This window comes from Chlorocebus sabaeus, chromosome 25 (genome assembly GCF_047675955.1).
Source record: "Chlorocebus sabaeus isolate Y175 chromosome 25, mChlSab1.0.hap1, whole genome shotgun sequence".
Taxonomy (NCBI): domain Eukaryota; kingdom Metazoa; phylum Chordata; class Mammalia; order Primates; family Cercopithecidae; genus Chlorocebus; species Chlorocebus sabaeus.
Genome location: NC_132928.1, coordinates 85,747,290 through 85,763,367, shown reverse-complemented (window position 1 = coordinate 85,763,367; position 16,078 = coordinate 85,747,290). Strand labels below are relative to the sequence as shown.

The following is a 16,078-nucleotide window of genomic DNA, read 5'->3' as shown; positions in this document are numbered from 1 at the left end:
ATTTGAGAATTGATTCTACATGTCATCTCACATAGCATTTCAGATATCACCTTTGTTAAGAATGACCATACATTTGGTTTTCCTGGGAGTGTCCACGTTTATCTCCAATGTCCCAGCATCCTGTCCAGTTGTCAGAAACAAAGGAGCTCCCACTAGGGTGATACATACAAGGCATATTTCTTCCCAGTGTCTACAAGTGGAACACTACTGGCCTTACCACACACTCGATCTGGGCATAAGGGCACTTCTCAGTAGCACTCCAATGAGTGCCACCAGATTTTTCATGAGAACTCTTACTCTAGATGCCCAATATTATTGCCAGACTATGTAACCACATGGTTTAGATGATTATGAAAAGCTGATGTTGTATGTGAGAATAACTCTTCTAATTTGAAAGACGCTATCTACTAATTTGTAGTTCCCAGAATGCCATCTTCATATCCTTATTTCTTAGGCTATAGATGAAGGGATTCAGAGTGGGTGGCATCACAGTGTAGAACACTGAAACCAGCAAATCCAAGGGTGATGGAGATTTAGGCAGAGGGCGTAAATAGGCAAAAAAACCCTGAAGAGAAAAATAAAGTTACAACAATGAGATGAGGCAGGCATGTGGAGAAAGCTTTGGACTTGCCTTCTTTGGAGGGCATCCTCAGCACAGTGAAGAATATGTGAATGTAAGAAATGTCAATAAACACAAAGCAGCCAAAGTCCAACACGAGGTTGAGCCCAGTGATTACCAATTCACCAGTGTTGTAAGAACAGGCAAGGGAGAGCAGTTGTGGGATATCACAAAAGAAATGATGAACCTCAGGAAACCCACACATGGGTACAGAGAAGGTGCAAGCTGTGTGCAGGATTGCATTGAGGCTTCCACTGACCCATGAAGAGACAGCCATCTGCGCACAGGCTTCATGACTCATTATGACCTCATATCTGAGTGGGTGGCAGATGGCAACATAGCGGTCATAGGACATGACTGTGAGAAGAGCTATTTCTGTAGTGGCTAAGAGAAAGAAGAAAAAAACCTGACACACACATCCAGGGAATGAAATGGTGTTGCAATTCATCAGGGAGTTTGTGATGGACTTAGGAACAGTGATGGAAATGAGACACAGATCTAGGAAAGATAGGTTCTTTAGGAAAAAGTACATGGGCATGTGGAGCCGATGATCCTTGATGATGAGGGTGATGATGAGAAGATTCCCCAGCAGTGCCACTAGGTAAATTAGCAAAAAGAGCACAGAATGTAGGATCTGGGTCTCCCGAATGTCAGAGAACCCCATGAGGAAGAATGTTCTCCCAAAGGTGAAGTTGTTCATTTCTTTGGACATTTTACCAGTTGCTGTAAAAAATAAAGTAAGCAGTTGTAGACTTGGACAAAAGGGTTTACTGTTTTATTTTCTTCACTTATCTTTCTCCCACTCACATGTGCATCCGCCAAAAAATTCAAGATCATCTCAGACAATGCCAAGGAACAAGGAGGACTTTAACAAAAGCATTTCCTCTGCTCATCCAATCTTCATTCTTATGCCAGAGTCAGGAAAAATTGTGAAAAACTTTGTAATAAGAAAATAACAACAGTGAAAAATACTAAGTGTCCTGTCTAGTTGTATTTTATTATCTTTGAGCTACTTTACAATTCTGGAAGTTGTAGGAAGCAGTTAATATGCAAATTATTCTTTCTCAAAAAAATACAAATTAGTTATATTCTGATGTAATGTAATTGATTATTGTTCTGTAGGTAGACCTATTTTACATCTATTTGTAAATTTATTTCAGCTTTCTTTATCTGCCCTTATATGTGTGGTACTTTGATTTCACTGTGGTACTTTGACTTCTCTTCTGAACCAGTTGGAATGTCTTGCAAATTCCCCCATTATTGAGTTAAATAAAATCTTTGACCTGTGTTTATATTCATATGAGACTCATGATTTTATCCTGTTTTAAAAAAAATACGCTTTAGCATCTGCCATGGATAGTGATTGCTGACACAGTCAAATTTTACGAAAAAAACTTGTGAGATCTTAGAAACATCACTCTAACTTATCTAACACATAGAAAAAATATCAGTTTTCATTCCTTTTGTTGTATTACATTTTGTTCAATGAAAACTTGTCCCTCAGTAGAACTGAAATATCTGAATTGTGCAACATAATATTCACATTCATTTATTATACGTTAAAGTCTTTACCTTCTAGCAAATTTCTCAGCATTAGTGCTGTCACCTTTCAGCAACTGCTCCGTGTGTTTTTAGTCAAGGCTCCTATTTAGTTAGCTGGGACAACAAGCTCTCATTTTGGTTCATAGCTGTCTGGCTGGCTCTCCCTTTTGTTGTTCTTCCTGCCCTGAGCTTTCACCACTGTCCATATTCCTTCCATCCTCTGTGGGTTACGTCATCATCTGCATGACTGAGAATAGCAAATTAATCCTGTATTTCTCCACCAAGCTGCTTTCTGCTCATATTTCCATTCCTTCTTCCTTGTCTCAGAGAAAAAATTATTTCCTCCTTTCTGAGTTTGCAGTGCAATATCTAACATTGGAATCACTCAATGTCATTTAATAAGCCATGTTTAATGTACTATTCATAAGCATTGTTGAGAGGAAGTAACCTCTGCAGGATCCCACTATGAGGCCACATCAAATAGATTCAGGATTTTCCCCAGTATTTCACATTCCTAATCTAATAACTGTTTGCTCAGTTACTTTTCCCTGAACTATATTATTAATTTTTACAACTAAGTTTTTTGTCTAGATCTTGATAAAACTTCTGCATCCAAGAATTTCCTCTTTATTGTTTCCCCTCTCTCTTCTTCATTTTGAACTCCATTATTCAGATAACCACATAAGATTCCACAAAAGTGCTGGTGTTGGCTCTAAGCGTATATGCTCAATGGAAAAACAAACACTAGAGGCTTGTATACTATGAGCGATCATTAGATGTAATTACACAACAATGAAAATAGGGTAGAATTCACTGTTTGGCCTGGAGCATAGTCACACTTCAGAAAATAAATAAAAATTAGCTTTTCAAAATCAGTTACAGCTGAGATAGTATCCAGCAGAGTTCTCTTATCTCAAAAAGTATTTTCTCATAATCTATTTACCCGGGTCTCATTGTAATTTCTCCCACTGTAAACTTCATATTTTCTAAAAGATTGCTTCATGCAGGCTGGAGAAATCAGAAATTATATATTCTCCCTAAATCCATCTGATACGTCCTATAGTGAAACCAGCTAAGCAACCAATCAGCCAACAAACAAACACAAAATAAAATATTTTATTATCCATGATCGAGTCAATTCTTTTTTGTTTTTTTATCTCTTATTGGAATTTACAACAAATATCTGTTTAATATTTATCACAGTCTTCTTCACGGGCCTGACCAGCGGTTCTCAAGGTTTAGTCCTTGGCTCAGCTATGTCAGTATCACTGGGGAACTTGCTAGAAAGGCAGTCTCAAGTCCCCACCTCAGATCTGCTGAATCAGGAACTCTGGGCGTGGAGCCCAGTGAGAGGTGTTCTAACCATCCCTTTAAATAATCAGGATGCATGTTAGAGTTTGAGGACCACTGCGTTAGAATGTCCCTGATTCATAATATTTCTTTCTGGAAGACTTTTGCATTTTTTTTCTCTCAGAAGTGGTTGTCCCTACCCCCAAATTGTTTATGCTTTTCTTCTTTTCTACTGCCAAATTCTACTTTGGGAATTCCAGCAATCAAAATTAATTTAGCATCAATCCCAAATTTCCTCTGGTAATCCAGTTACTTATCTCAACATTATTTACTACTCTGATTATACATTTTAATTTCTCAACAACTGATATTTTCCTTCCTTACAATTGTAATAAGTATGTACAATGATGTCTGTTGAACCAGATGAGGGAAGGCACAAAGTACTTCAGAAGTTCGAGGGAATCAAGGTGCATGTGATGTAGAAATGTGGGAAATGAAATAATTAACTTTTGGAAAATAGATAATATTTAGGAAAACAAAAGGGAACAGAGGTTTTTAAAGTCACTGTTCTTTTACAAGAACAGTGTGAACATAGCAGGACCTCAGCATCCTGAGCGATGTGTAGGTAGAATGCTTTGTAGCAAAGGTTCGTGCATGTGGTGTGGGCTAGGAGGATGAGGGATTTCGAAAGGATGAGCAATGGGCTGAGAGGTTTAGCTTTCACCTTGCTGACAGCAAAAGGCACTTCAGTGGTTAAGGGGGAGGTGGCCTAATGAAAGTGGCATTTTCTATAACAACTTTTCTTTATATATGGTCACTTTTGCAGAGAAGATATTCTTGAGGCAGAGAAACTAGTGAGGATATTACTTAATAGTAAACCTATGAGTTATTAAAAGAAGGTTTGAAATAAATGGTCATAATAGGTATGAAAGGGAAAGAGAAAATACAAACTGACTTGAGAAAGAAGATGAATGGGAGGTTTGAATGTGTTCTTGAATAAAGCAAAGTGAAATCAATGTAAGAGCAAATGCTAGATACAGAGGGGTGAATATAAATTTTTCCGCCTTTGCTTTGAAACTAATAAGGAGGTAGAAGTAGATGCTCCCAGCAAGCCTCCTATCTCTGCCTCCTTCCCACTGTGGCTCTTCTTGTTCAGACCTGCTTGTGTCCCAGACCCCAGTGCTATAGAAAACTCTTCTGTTAATTAAAGACTTGGGAGAGAGGGCCTGCAAGAGGGTGTTCTGACCTCAGTGAGGACGATCACCATAACTTACATCTCGACATAAACTACTTATAGATATCTTTATTAATTATGAAATGCAAATGAAAACTTTACCACTAGTGTTTAGAAAGTCTTTGCATTAAGGCCGGGTGCAGTGGCTCACACCTGTAATCCCAGCCCTTTGGGAGGCCAAGGCAGGCGGATCATGAGGTCAGGAGATGGAGACCATCCGGCTAACACGGTGAAAACCCGTCTCTACTAAAAATACAAAAAAATTAGCCGGGTGTGGTGGCGAGCACCTGTAGTTCCAGCTACTCAGGAGGTTGAGGCAGGAGAATCGCATGAACCCAGGAGGCGGAGCTTGCAGTGAGCCGAGGTTGTGCCACTGCACTCCAGCCTGGGAGATAGAGTGAGACTCCTTTTCGACCAAAAAAAAAAAAAAAAAAAAAAAAAAAGTCTTCACATTAGCAATTCACGGTTAGAAGTGTTTATACAGGGGAAAGAATGTCTTTTTCCCTTCAAATACTAGCAGACTTCCCATAGGCTGATTCACCTTGGCTTTGATGGCTAGGCTTGGAGTGGAAGTGGTATTTGTCTCTCTTTCCTTCCTCGGACTGCTATAGAAAGGAAGATCCCAACTGTACATGTCAAAACAATGACAAATTCTTAACCATCTTAGACCAAGGCAACATATTAGAAAACATTTTTTAAATTATATTGATTCAGATAAACAAATGAACTCAAATCTCTGTTGAAATGAAATTAAAGCTTGTATTTTGGTAAGCCTCTGAAAATATTTCTAGGCTTACAAATAATTTTGATGTAAACTGTTCACCTTTTTTAAGTATCTAAGAGGTCAGATCCATGGATTATGTGTAGGAGGATATATCAAAAAGTTTATACAGATCAACCTCCCACACTCTAATCCTTCAATAACAACAAATTGTTGTTTTATTTTCTTCAGAATAAGGTGACCTGAGAAGGCATGCATTTTGGCAGGATGGTCAGAGGCAGGAATGACTCATGGTCTGAGAAATGTGCTCTTGGGAATGTGAGATCTAGAGCACTTACCTACACCAGTCACATTCGAAGACGTTTCCAAATATTACTGGATATAACTTACATCAATGCTCAAAACAAACCCTTGTATGCCAATTATATGCAGAAATTGGACCTGTGGGGAGCTTAAGCAATTAGCCCCTGGTCACACAAGTGTAGGGGCTGGATTTGAAAACAGGTGGCCACATTCCATAGGCTTCTATGTTAGAATGTCCTATACAATGTTAAGAATGCAGGCTTACTCAGCTGTATCCCAGGATGGCATCATACAAGGCTTCTGAAGAGGTGATACAGTAACCCTCCTCCCTAGCATGGTACTCTTCTTTATACAAACCGACTTCACACCTTCCTTTTTCTGAATTCCGCTAGTGGATGCCACCCATCAAAGTCCAGTGGATACCAGGGAGGTGGTGTCGCGAAGTCTCCCCCTTTCTATGGCTGTTGTGGGCTTCCAGCTAATGTCACTAACAGTTAATGTCATAACTCTCTTACTCTGTCTATGTTACTCACATTGACTCTTCTGAGCTTCAAAGTAGACCAATTATTCACAATCCAAAGACAAAAAGTGAATACTTACAGAAATTAAGACATCCAGCTAGGGTTGCAAATAAAAGGACAGAAAAAGGTTGGAAAACAATAACAGCAGGAATTTCATTGGATTCTTTTAGCTGCAGAGATGATCATGTACACAATCATGTCCAGACAGGGCAAGAACCGTGAACTGTTGTGCCCATGGTTTTTCCCGGTTTTAAGGTGATTCTCCTAATTGGTTAAGTAAATATCCTGGGAGTAGAACCAAATTAACCACCATCCTGCCCTTGGAAAGAACAAAACTTTACAGACCCTGCCTCATTTTACCCCCAGAGATGCAAGGAAGTCTCATAAGACAGATTATTTCAACTTTTTAAATCTAGGTCCATCCTTCCTTAACATTATGAGAGGAGAAATAAATGTCTCCTTGTTCTGATGTGCATATATTTGTCAGTCAGTTTGGGCAAGTTTTATAAAGTATATGAGCCATTTGTTTTAATTTTTTTTGTCTGATGTCTTTTTATAACTTTTCCCTATATTATTCATTTTTATTGCTTTGCTTAAGTTTTCTATATATTAGAAAATTTAGGTCCTGTAGGTCTCATGCTTCTTAAATACAAAAAAAAAAAAAAAGAAAGAAAAATTAAAGCTGCTTTCTAAAACTCTTTTTGTGATTACATTTTGTCCATGAGATATTATTCAATCTAGTTAAATCTACTGTTCTTTTCCTTTAAGGCTTCTGGCTTTGGGGTTTTGCTTAGGGAGGATTTTTTCTCTGCTTCAGTACATTATGGTTCATACTATCAAAAAAAAAAAAAAGCCAGAAGACATCTTTCTATTTTTTTTCCCCAAGCTACCATCCTTCTTTTCAACTCCTTGACTCAGTAGGAGTATTTTAAATGTGTATGTTTTCATAGCATTACTGTAGAATTTTTCTTAGCTCCTTTTCCAAATGATTTAAGTAATAATTTATAAATCAGGTATGGATATATTTTCTGTTGCATTTCATAGGTGATAATTACCTAATTAGATATAGATCACAATGGCTTTATTAATGTAATTATAGAATTATCTTATTACTTCCATATACTGTTATTCTTAGTTTTCCAGGTAAGAAAGAAAAGATATTTTTATGTGAGGAGTGCTAGCCGCTTTAATTTTCAGGCCAAGAAATGCATTGAAGTGCAGTAACAGTCATGTCTTACTCCTTCCCTTGAGCTAAATAATTATCTCTTGAAGCCACTCTCTGCACGGGCTCTAGACTAACTGACACACAAAGTAGCCATAAAATACCATACACTGAAGAGAGCAACTATTGCCCTACAGTTCCACAATGTCTATCCAATTTCTCACAAATAACTTCATAATCTCCCCCTTTCCTGATTTGTTCCTTTTTCTTTAAAAACTTGAGCCTCTCCTTTGTTTTCTGAAGCATTCCTTGAGGCAACTTTGAAGTATGTCTCAGGCACCTGTGCTCAACCTTGGCCCGTGGCTATGCAATATAGCCATGTATCAGAACTGCACATATACCCCTTAAGTTTAGATTTAAAAAGAACAAGAAGAGGCTTACATTTTTGGCATATCCATCAAGATACATGGGAATGATAAAGATCTAGATCTATGGACAGTGTCCTCCACCAACAGATATTTTCCATGGCAAATTTTGATTTGGCATCTGCTTTCAAGAGGTGTAATACATCCAAAACTCTTATCCCCCACAAATAGAAGAAAATTAAGAAACCTCAGAGAATTCAACCCTAACCAATTTGTCCCAAAGAAAATTAGTGTCCTTCTTAGATAATAATATTTATGCAAGTAGGAAGGTAAGAGATATATTGAGGAATGAAGACCAATAAAAATTCACAATATTTATATATTTGAAGATCCAAATGATTAATATTTCTATTTTCCTTAATCAATAGATTTAATGTGATTACATTAGAGTAAACAAAACAAAAAGATCCTAACTATATTATATGTATATGTGTGAAAATTTATAGTCTGCTCTAAAACATATATAAATTACATGAAAAGAGCTAAAATTTTCACCACAAAGGAAAAATAATTTGCTCTATGAATATCAATATATTACAGAATTACAATCATTATAACACTATGGTATTTGTTCAGGCATAGGCAACATAAGGGCCAAAAACTATACCATGCATATATATGACGTGAGCAGTGGCCAAGGTAGAACTTCAGAGAAAAAGATGCAGTCATTTAAATGTCCATATGGTTAAAAATAAAATTTGATGCCTACTTTACCCAGTGTGCAAAAAATTAATTAGAGGTTGATAACTGATCTAAAATTTAATGGTAAAATATAAAGCTTTTAAACATAATATAGCAGAATATATTCAATATTTCTCATGAGGTTAGAAAAATAAACCTTCAATGAAACAGAAAAAGGCCCAACCATGAAGGAAAATTTTTACCAATTACAACACACTTAAAGACTTACATTTCCATGAAGACAGTTAAAAAGACAGGCTCTAAGGTACAAGTACAAAAAGACACTGGAAACTCGTATAACCAACAAAGGTCTCATACCCAAAATCTTTTTTTAAACTCCTATAAATCAATAATGAAAAAACTTGAAGAGGCAGCACACAAAAAAAGGCAATGCCAATAAACATTTGAAAATGTGTTCAAAATCATTAATTATGAATGAAATGCTTCTTAAACACATAATGAAATGTCCCTGCAGACCCATCAGAATGGCTAAAATTAAAAGGCCTGCCAAATATCGAGTAGTCCTGAAACTGCAGAACCATAGAAATTGTCATAGATGATTGGTAGAAATAAAAGTTGGTGCAAAACTTTGTCCCTTGAGGCCAATCTCTGGCTGGGCTGGAGGGGCCAAGGTGCTCCCAGACCACTGGCAACAGCATTCTGTAGGAAATTATTGGGGACTGCCGTTATAGAAGCTCCAGTGGAGGCAGCAGGGGCATCATAGCTGGGAGCTCTGGCATGGTGCTCTGCAGGTGGGGTCACTCCAGAGTGGGGTGCCATGGGTCGGGGGTGCTCTGGTAGGGGGAGTTCTGCTGGGGGCGCCATAGTCAGGAAGCCCTCCAGTGGAGGGCTGTGTGGGCAGGAAGTGGAACACTAAACTTTCACTGGAAATAATTTGTATTTAGACTTTATGAAATTTGAAGTGGAAAAAAATAGATTTCCATACTCTGGTTGTTTCAAGCACACTTAAAAATGTTCCAACAAATGAATCAACTATCAATTTTTAAATGCAAATTAATTAAAAGTACTAATTTAGCTCCTTAGTGATACAAATTGTATTTCAAAGTACACAGTAGTCACATGTGTCTAGTGGTGCGATATTTGATAGCATAGTTCTAGACACATTTAACTTGAAAAATTACTTTTAATTGTAGAGTTCCTATCTCTAATTAAATAACCTACATCTACTTTCCAATGCATATTTTTGAAAACTTAAGTTCCCCTTTTTGTGTCTTGCCCCTGTCCTTGTATCCTCTTGTTGTTTTGCTGTCTCATATCATTATGTCCACATATTAGTTTCCTAAATTTGTAAATGGAAAAATCAAATCTTTGTAATCTTCTTAATTCTCTTTTTTATTATCATATTGATTGATTATCTTCTGTCATATAGCCCCAGTGTGCAAAAAATTAATTACAGGTAGATAATTGATCTAAAATTTAATGGTAAAATATAAAGCTTTTAAACATAATATAGCAGAATATATTCAATATTTCTCACGAGGTTAGAAAAATAAACCTTCAATGAAACAGAAAAAGACCCAAACATGAAGGAAAATTTTTACCAGTTACAACACAGAGAGTAGAAGCTCACTTTCCTTGAACAAGCAGTTAAGTGGCTAGTATTAGATATTTAACTAGCTACTGGTGGGGTCTTTTAAATAAGCATCTTGTTATGTCAGATTACATTCTACAATGGTAAACACAGTCTTCACTTCATGGTGTGTGTGTCTGTGTGTGTGTGTGTGTGTGTGTGTGTGTGTATGTGTGTGTGTGTGTATTATCTCCAAGAAATTTCAATATTGAGGTATAAGAAAAGCAGACTGGAAATTACATGGTTAAAATAAAAATTACATGGTATTTGAAATAAAATAATAAAGAAATCTGTTTCACACCATACCAAGTTCAGGCTTTTCCATAAACCCATAACAAACTACTGGGAAGAAGCTTTCCAAAAGTGCAATACACATTTTGCTTCAACATTTGAGCAAAGCTATTGTTTCCAGATACTTGGAATTCCTTTGAACTGAAATAGAAGTACTATTTCAAGTTACTTTCATCTGTATCATCATTGTAAAGGTAAAATTTTGGAAAACAAGAGTGGGAGGACATCACAGAAGTGATCTGTAAGCTTGCAGGGTTCTCAATCATGGCATGTCTCCATCTAATGCACGTGGGTACAGTACAATGAGCATTTCATAAAGCAGAGAAGTGTCAAAATGGTGAATAAAGAGTTTCATAGCACAACCTATCAGAGCAAACATCAGCAATGTACTCTTTAAATGTAAAACTGCATGACCAATAGATTCAAGACAAGTTACAGCTTTCTTTACTTTGAATGTAAAACAGCAAAAATTCACTTCCTGTTACTACTTCTTACCCTTTTTTTCCATTGAAACTTTGACTGTATCTATATGTATATTTACACATGTATACTTGTGTGATTTATCACTTGCTCTTTATGGTTGCTCTCTAAAATATAGTCATTATCCAGTGCCTTCAGTTCTCAGACACACTTTTTTATTCATATTCCAATTCAATGTTTCTATAACAGGGATTCAACTCAAAGTTGATAAGTTCGTTTAATGTGATGTTTATTTTTTCTTAAACACACAAAACTAAATTTGTGGTGCATTGAAATGAATTGGCTTAGGATCCAGGCAGTGTTAAAGAAGTAATGACAAAACCATTATATGCTCATCAACTGTGAATTGCACTGTAAAAGTAAATCAAAGAGTTTATGCATGAGCTTTCCATGCAGGCATTAGATAATTCAGTTTCTGTGTTAAACAAATTTTAAAAATATATTTATTTTCTGTCAAATATTTGTGCAAAGCTCACTAGAAGATATTCAAATTATTTTCTGACATACAATACATACAATGACATACGAGAGTGAGTTTAGAGACAGAGAAGTGTGTAATTAAGCACTTTCATAATGTTTTGTAGCTAGACTCTAAAAATCTTAGCTAGATTTTAATATCTGGGTAGAATATGGGCAAATAGAAGATTTCATGAGGAAGCTAATATGGACCAAGTTTCAAAGATGCTGTAGTGAGCATACAGAGTTTGAAAGGTATTGCCAAAGGCTAGAAACATATTTTTTTACATTCCTAAGTTATGAGTAACATAAACAAAAAGATACTCAGTCTCAGCTGTCCCATCTGCTTAACTGTATTACATGCTGCCTCACATCAGAGGATTAATAAAAGTGGTATATGCAAAAGTGTCTGATACAGTGAAATTAGGCAACAAACGTTAATTTCCATCTCTAGGAAAGAAGCAGAGAGAGGACAAATAGGGTGACAGGATTGTTTCCTGCAGCAAGGAGTAGAAAACGATTCTACACATTTAGGGTATTTGAAATGTTACATAATATTAAAAGTCCAGAAAATGTAGAATTTATCACAATGTTAGAAACAGTGCTAAATGCTATTTCATTAATTATAATACATTATGAAAGCAATTTGCACAAGTCAGGAATCAACACATTACATAAAACGAAGTTTTAATGAAGAGAAAAATATTCTACTCCAAAACATAATTTATGTTAAAAAGACATGAGAAAATCATCTTCCTAAATGTTTAGGTAATTGTATAAAATCTACCAAGGACACATGAATCAAATAGGTAAAATGCAATAAAATTGAGTGCATTTTTAAAACTGTAAAAGTAAGTTGAAATAATAACTTTACGTTAAAATTACAATTTTACCAAATAGTGAAAATCAGAAGCTATAAAGAAAGTTGAATCGATAAAACCTGAGATGCAATGCAAAATCTAGGACAATAATGCAGGAACTAACTGAAGAGAATGCCGGAAAAGATAGGACAATAACGCAGGAACTAACTGAAAAGAATGCCGGAAAAGATAGGACAATAACGCAGGAACTAACTGAAAAGAACGCCAGAAAAGATGAAAGCTTTTTGAGGAATGAGAACCTCATACAAATCTCATGCAATGCATGTGGATCTTTAGAAAAAGAGTAAAAATCATTGAAGGTGTCATAGGAAAACTTTAATCATTTCTACATAATAAAGTGAAGAAGCGGAGGAAAAGAGATGGGCACGGGGGCTTATGCCTGTAATCCCAACACTTTTGGAGGCTAAGACTGACGGATTGCTTGAGGTCAGGAGTTCAAGACCAGCCTGGCCAACATGGGCGGAACCCTGTCTCTACTAAAAATAAAAAAATTAGCTGGGCGTGGTTGCACACGCCTGTAATCCCAGTTACTTGGGAAGCCGAGGCATGATAATTGCTTGAGCCTGGAGGCAGATGTTGCAGTAAGCCAAGATCACGCCCCTGCACTCCAGCCTGGGCAACAGGGCAAGATTCTGTCTCAAAAAAAAAAAAAAGTGCAAAAACTTTAGGAAAATACTTGCTTTCTATTTCTATTAAAACTGACTACTTGAGATTATCAGTAGCAAGACTCCATGACATTTTGATCCCAAAATAGAGATAATTTTAAACAGCTAGTGGATGGCAGAAAAACAACAAAAAAAGTTACTTCCCAGCTTCAACTTTAGTCATCTTTTCATTACCCCACTGCTTCTAACATTCTATAGGACTTTACTTAGAGCAGACTTAATGTCCTTGTTCCTCAGACAGTAGATAACAGGGTTCAAGATTGGAGGTGCGACAGAATAGAACACAGACACTAGCAAGTCTAGAATAGAAGGTGCATCAGATCCTGGCTTTAAATAAGCAACAGCACCTGTTACAAGAAACACAGTGACAACAATGAGGTGAGGCACACAGTTGGAAAAGGCTTTGGATTGTCTTTGTCTTGGTGATATCCTTAACACAGCAGAGAAAATGTACACATAGGAAACTACAATGCAAACTAAACATGAAAATGCATAACAGACCCCAATGGTCACACTGACACTAATGATGCCATGTTCTTTAGAACAAGTAAGCTTCAGTAGGGCAGGGACATCACAGAAGAACTGATGTATCTCATTAAAGCTACAGAAATTCAGAGAGAATGTTCCAGCTGTGTACAAGAGTCCCAGGGCCCCTCCGTTGAGCCAGGACAGAGCCATCAACTGGACACAGAGCCTTCTGCTCATGACAGCCTCATAGTGCAGGGGGCAGCAGATGGCAGCATAGCGGTCATAGGACATGGCAGTAAGGATGCCAATCTCTGATCCAGCCAGCAGTACCACCAAGAAGAGTTGCAACACACACCCCAGGAAGGAGATGGAGTCAGTGGAGGTGACAGAGTTGAGGATGGATTTGGGCACTGTGGCAGAAATGAGACACAGGTCTAAGAAGGACAAATGTCGGAGGAAAAAGTACATTGCCATGTGGAGACGGTGGTCAAGAATCGTGAGGAGAATGATGACTAAATTCATCAGCACGGCCGCAAGGTAGATCAATGAGAAGAGCACAGCATGTAGCCTCAGGAGCATCCAATTCTCAGTAAATCTCATAAGCAAGAATTCCATCATCTGAGTCTGATTGGTCATAATTCAAAATTATAAGGGCCCTATTGAGTAAAGGAAAATAAGTGTCATACTAATATTAAAAAATATCATTTGTTTCTTCATTTATTGAGTGAAGGTATGTATAGCATCAAGAGCTAGACAAAAAGTTTAAAAATATCAAGCAATTTATATTTCTCATCAACTCACCTGTAAAACAATTGTGGGTATATCAGTCTAACACTTAGTAGTCCTGGACTAAGATTCATTGTGAAAGAAGCAAAGAACTTCACTCATCTCCCTCATTATTTGAAATGACTTTTGAGTGATTTTATTTCCATTGGGAATTACAGGGTTGGCTATGCAATTATATATAACTGTAATAGGGCATACCTTTTCATATATAAATATCCTGGCTAATGTAGTTTTGTGTGTATTAAATGTTATGAATGAAATTTCTGCTTGCTACTTAAACTGCAATATTTAACATAGTCATTATCATCAGGTGATACTCTAATTTACTATCCCCTTCTCACTGAAGGGTATTAAGATTATTCTCTCATTTTTGCATTAAAGTTTACTCCTTTGGTGAAAACGTGATTATAGTATCATTTTTTTCTTTCTTTAGTCCATATACATAGCATGGCACAAAAATTAAAAAGTACTCAAGTTATTTCCACAAATCAGTTTTCAAATATATAGTGTCATTTTTCATGAAAAGAACAAAACCTGAGACTTAGCCAGATGATTAACATAATATTCTCGGAAGGGTTTAGTTAACCACAGGAAGCGACAGACAGGGATCTCTACTGCATCTAACCAGAGAAGCGGGGTGCCTCTTATGTGAAAGACATTCGAGCTTGTCGTCTGAGATCACTCGCACACCCCGGCGGGAGGGAGAGTTTTGGCCACGTTTTTCCCTCAGATCATCTTGTCTTTAGAACCTCTCTTGATTTTACTTTAGTATCACTTCAATGGCAATTTTTTACTTTCCCCTTTGCTTTCCAGGCCATCTCTAAAACACACAGAACAGAAAACAGGATGGATGGTTTGCTAGTTTGGAAGTAGCTCTTAGGGTGTGCAGACACTGCTCTAGGTTTTATTCTCCCCAGCAGGTCAAACAGAGGAGGCTTTAAGTTTGGGGCAGTCGTGAGTTTGCTTATGTTGAGTTATAAGTCAGGCTCCCCATTATTGCTCTAAAGATACGGCCAGTGCTTTTTCCAACAATAACACCCAAAGTTTGCAACATAGTATGAGATTTCCATTTGCTCTTGAGTCTTTTCAACTTAAAAAATATTTTATTTTTGTAGACACAAGAAGGTCTCACTTTGTTGTTCAGCAGTTTTTCAACTGAAATAGAATGTAGCAGGCCATTACAACATACATTCTCCCCCTTCCCTATTCACACACACACACACACACACACACACACACACACACACAGCTGAGAGGACGAGCAAGAATAAACAGAACTTTTCCAGGATGAGCAGTCGTACCTCTAACCTTCATATAACATGCCCATTTCAGTACAGGTGATTTTCTGAGAACTGAATTAACAAGGGATGTGAAGCTGAAAACGGACCAGGCATGGTGGTTCATGCCAGTAATCCCAGCATTTTAGGAGGCTGAGGCCAGAGGATCTCTTGAGGCCAGGAGTTTGAGACAAGCCTGGGCAACAAGATGAGATCCCTCTATGTCTACAAAAATAAAATAAAATACTTTTTTTTTATTGAAAAGACTCATGAGCAAATGAAATTTCATACTATGTTGCAAACTTTGGGCGTTCTTGTTGGAGAAAGCACTGGCCCTAGCTTTAGAGCAATAATGGAGAGCCTGACTCATAACTTAACATGAGCTAATTCATGGAAGCTCCGAACATAAAGCCTCCTCCGTTCAACCTGCTGGGGGAATAAAACCTGGAGCGGTGTCAAAATACCCCAGAGCTACCTCCAAACTAGCAAACCATCCATCCTGGTTTCTGTTGCATCAGCCTGTGTGTTTGAGAGATGGCCAGTGAGTGAGTGAGTGTCCTTTTGAGTTCCTCCCACCCCAGTGATGTTTGACTTCGATGCTAGATTTTTATCCCTTCCATCTCATTTTTGATTTGTGTTTCACCTTATTTCACATGATTACATATGAAATGAGTGATAGCATTAG

At 37.2% G+C, this 16,078-nt stretch overlaps 2 protein-coding genes across 2 annotated transcripts; both read right to left on the bottom strand.

Annotated features, from left to right (window-relative positions):
* Nucleotides 1–400: 400 nt before the first annotated feature.
* LOC119619754 (olfactory receptor 14A16-like) lies at nucleotides 401–1,447 on the bottom strand. The gene is given in 2 exon segments (XM_073011411.1): nucleotides 401–565; nucleotides 567–1,447. Coding segments are annotated over 2 exon segments (930 nt in total). The 5' UTR covers nucleotides 1,332–1,447.
* Nucleotides 1,448–13,054: 11,607 nt separating this feature from the next.
* On the bottom strand, nucleotides 13,055–13,994 carry OR14K1 (olfactory receptor family 14 subfamily K member 1). The gene has a single exon (XM_007990080.3). It carries the CDS (start codon nucleotides 13,964–13,966, stop codon nucleotides 13,055–13,057), a length of 912 nt encoding a protein of 303 aa, XP_007988271.3. The 5' UTR covers nucleotides 13,967–13,994.
* Between the last annotated feature and the right edge of the window lie 2,084 nt (nucleotides 13,995–16,078).

Excerpts from the sequence above, each read along its gene's own strand:
- OR14K1 (XM_007990080.3), bottom strand. The coding sequence starts at position 13,966 with ATGACCAATCAGACTCAGATGATGGAATTCTTGCTTATGAGATTTACT.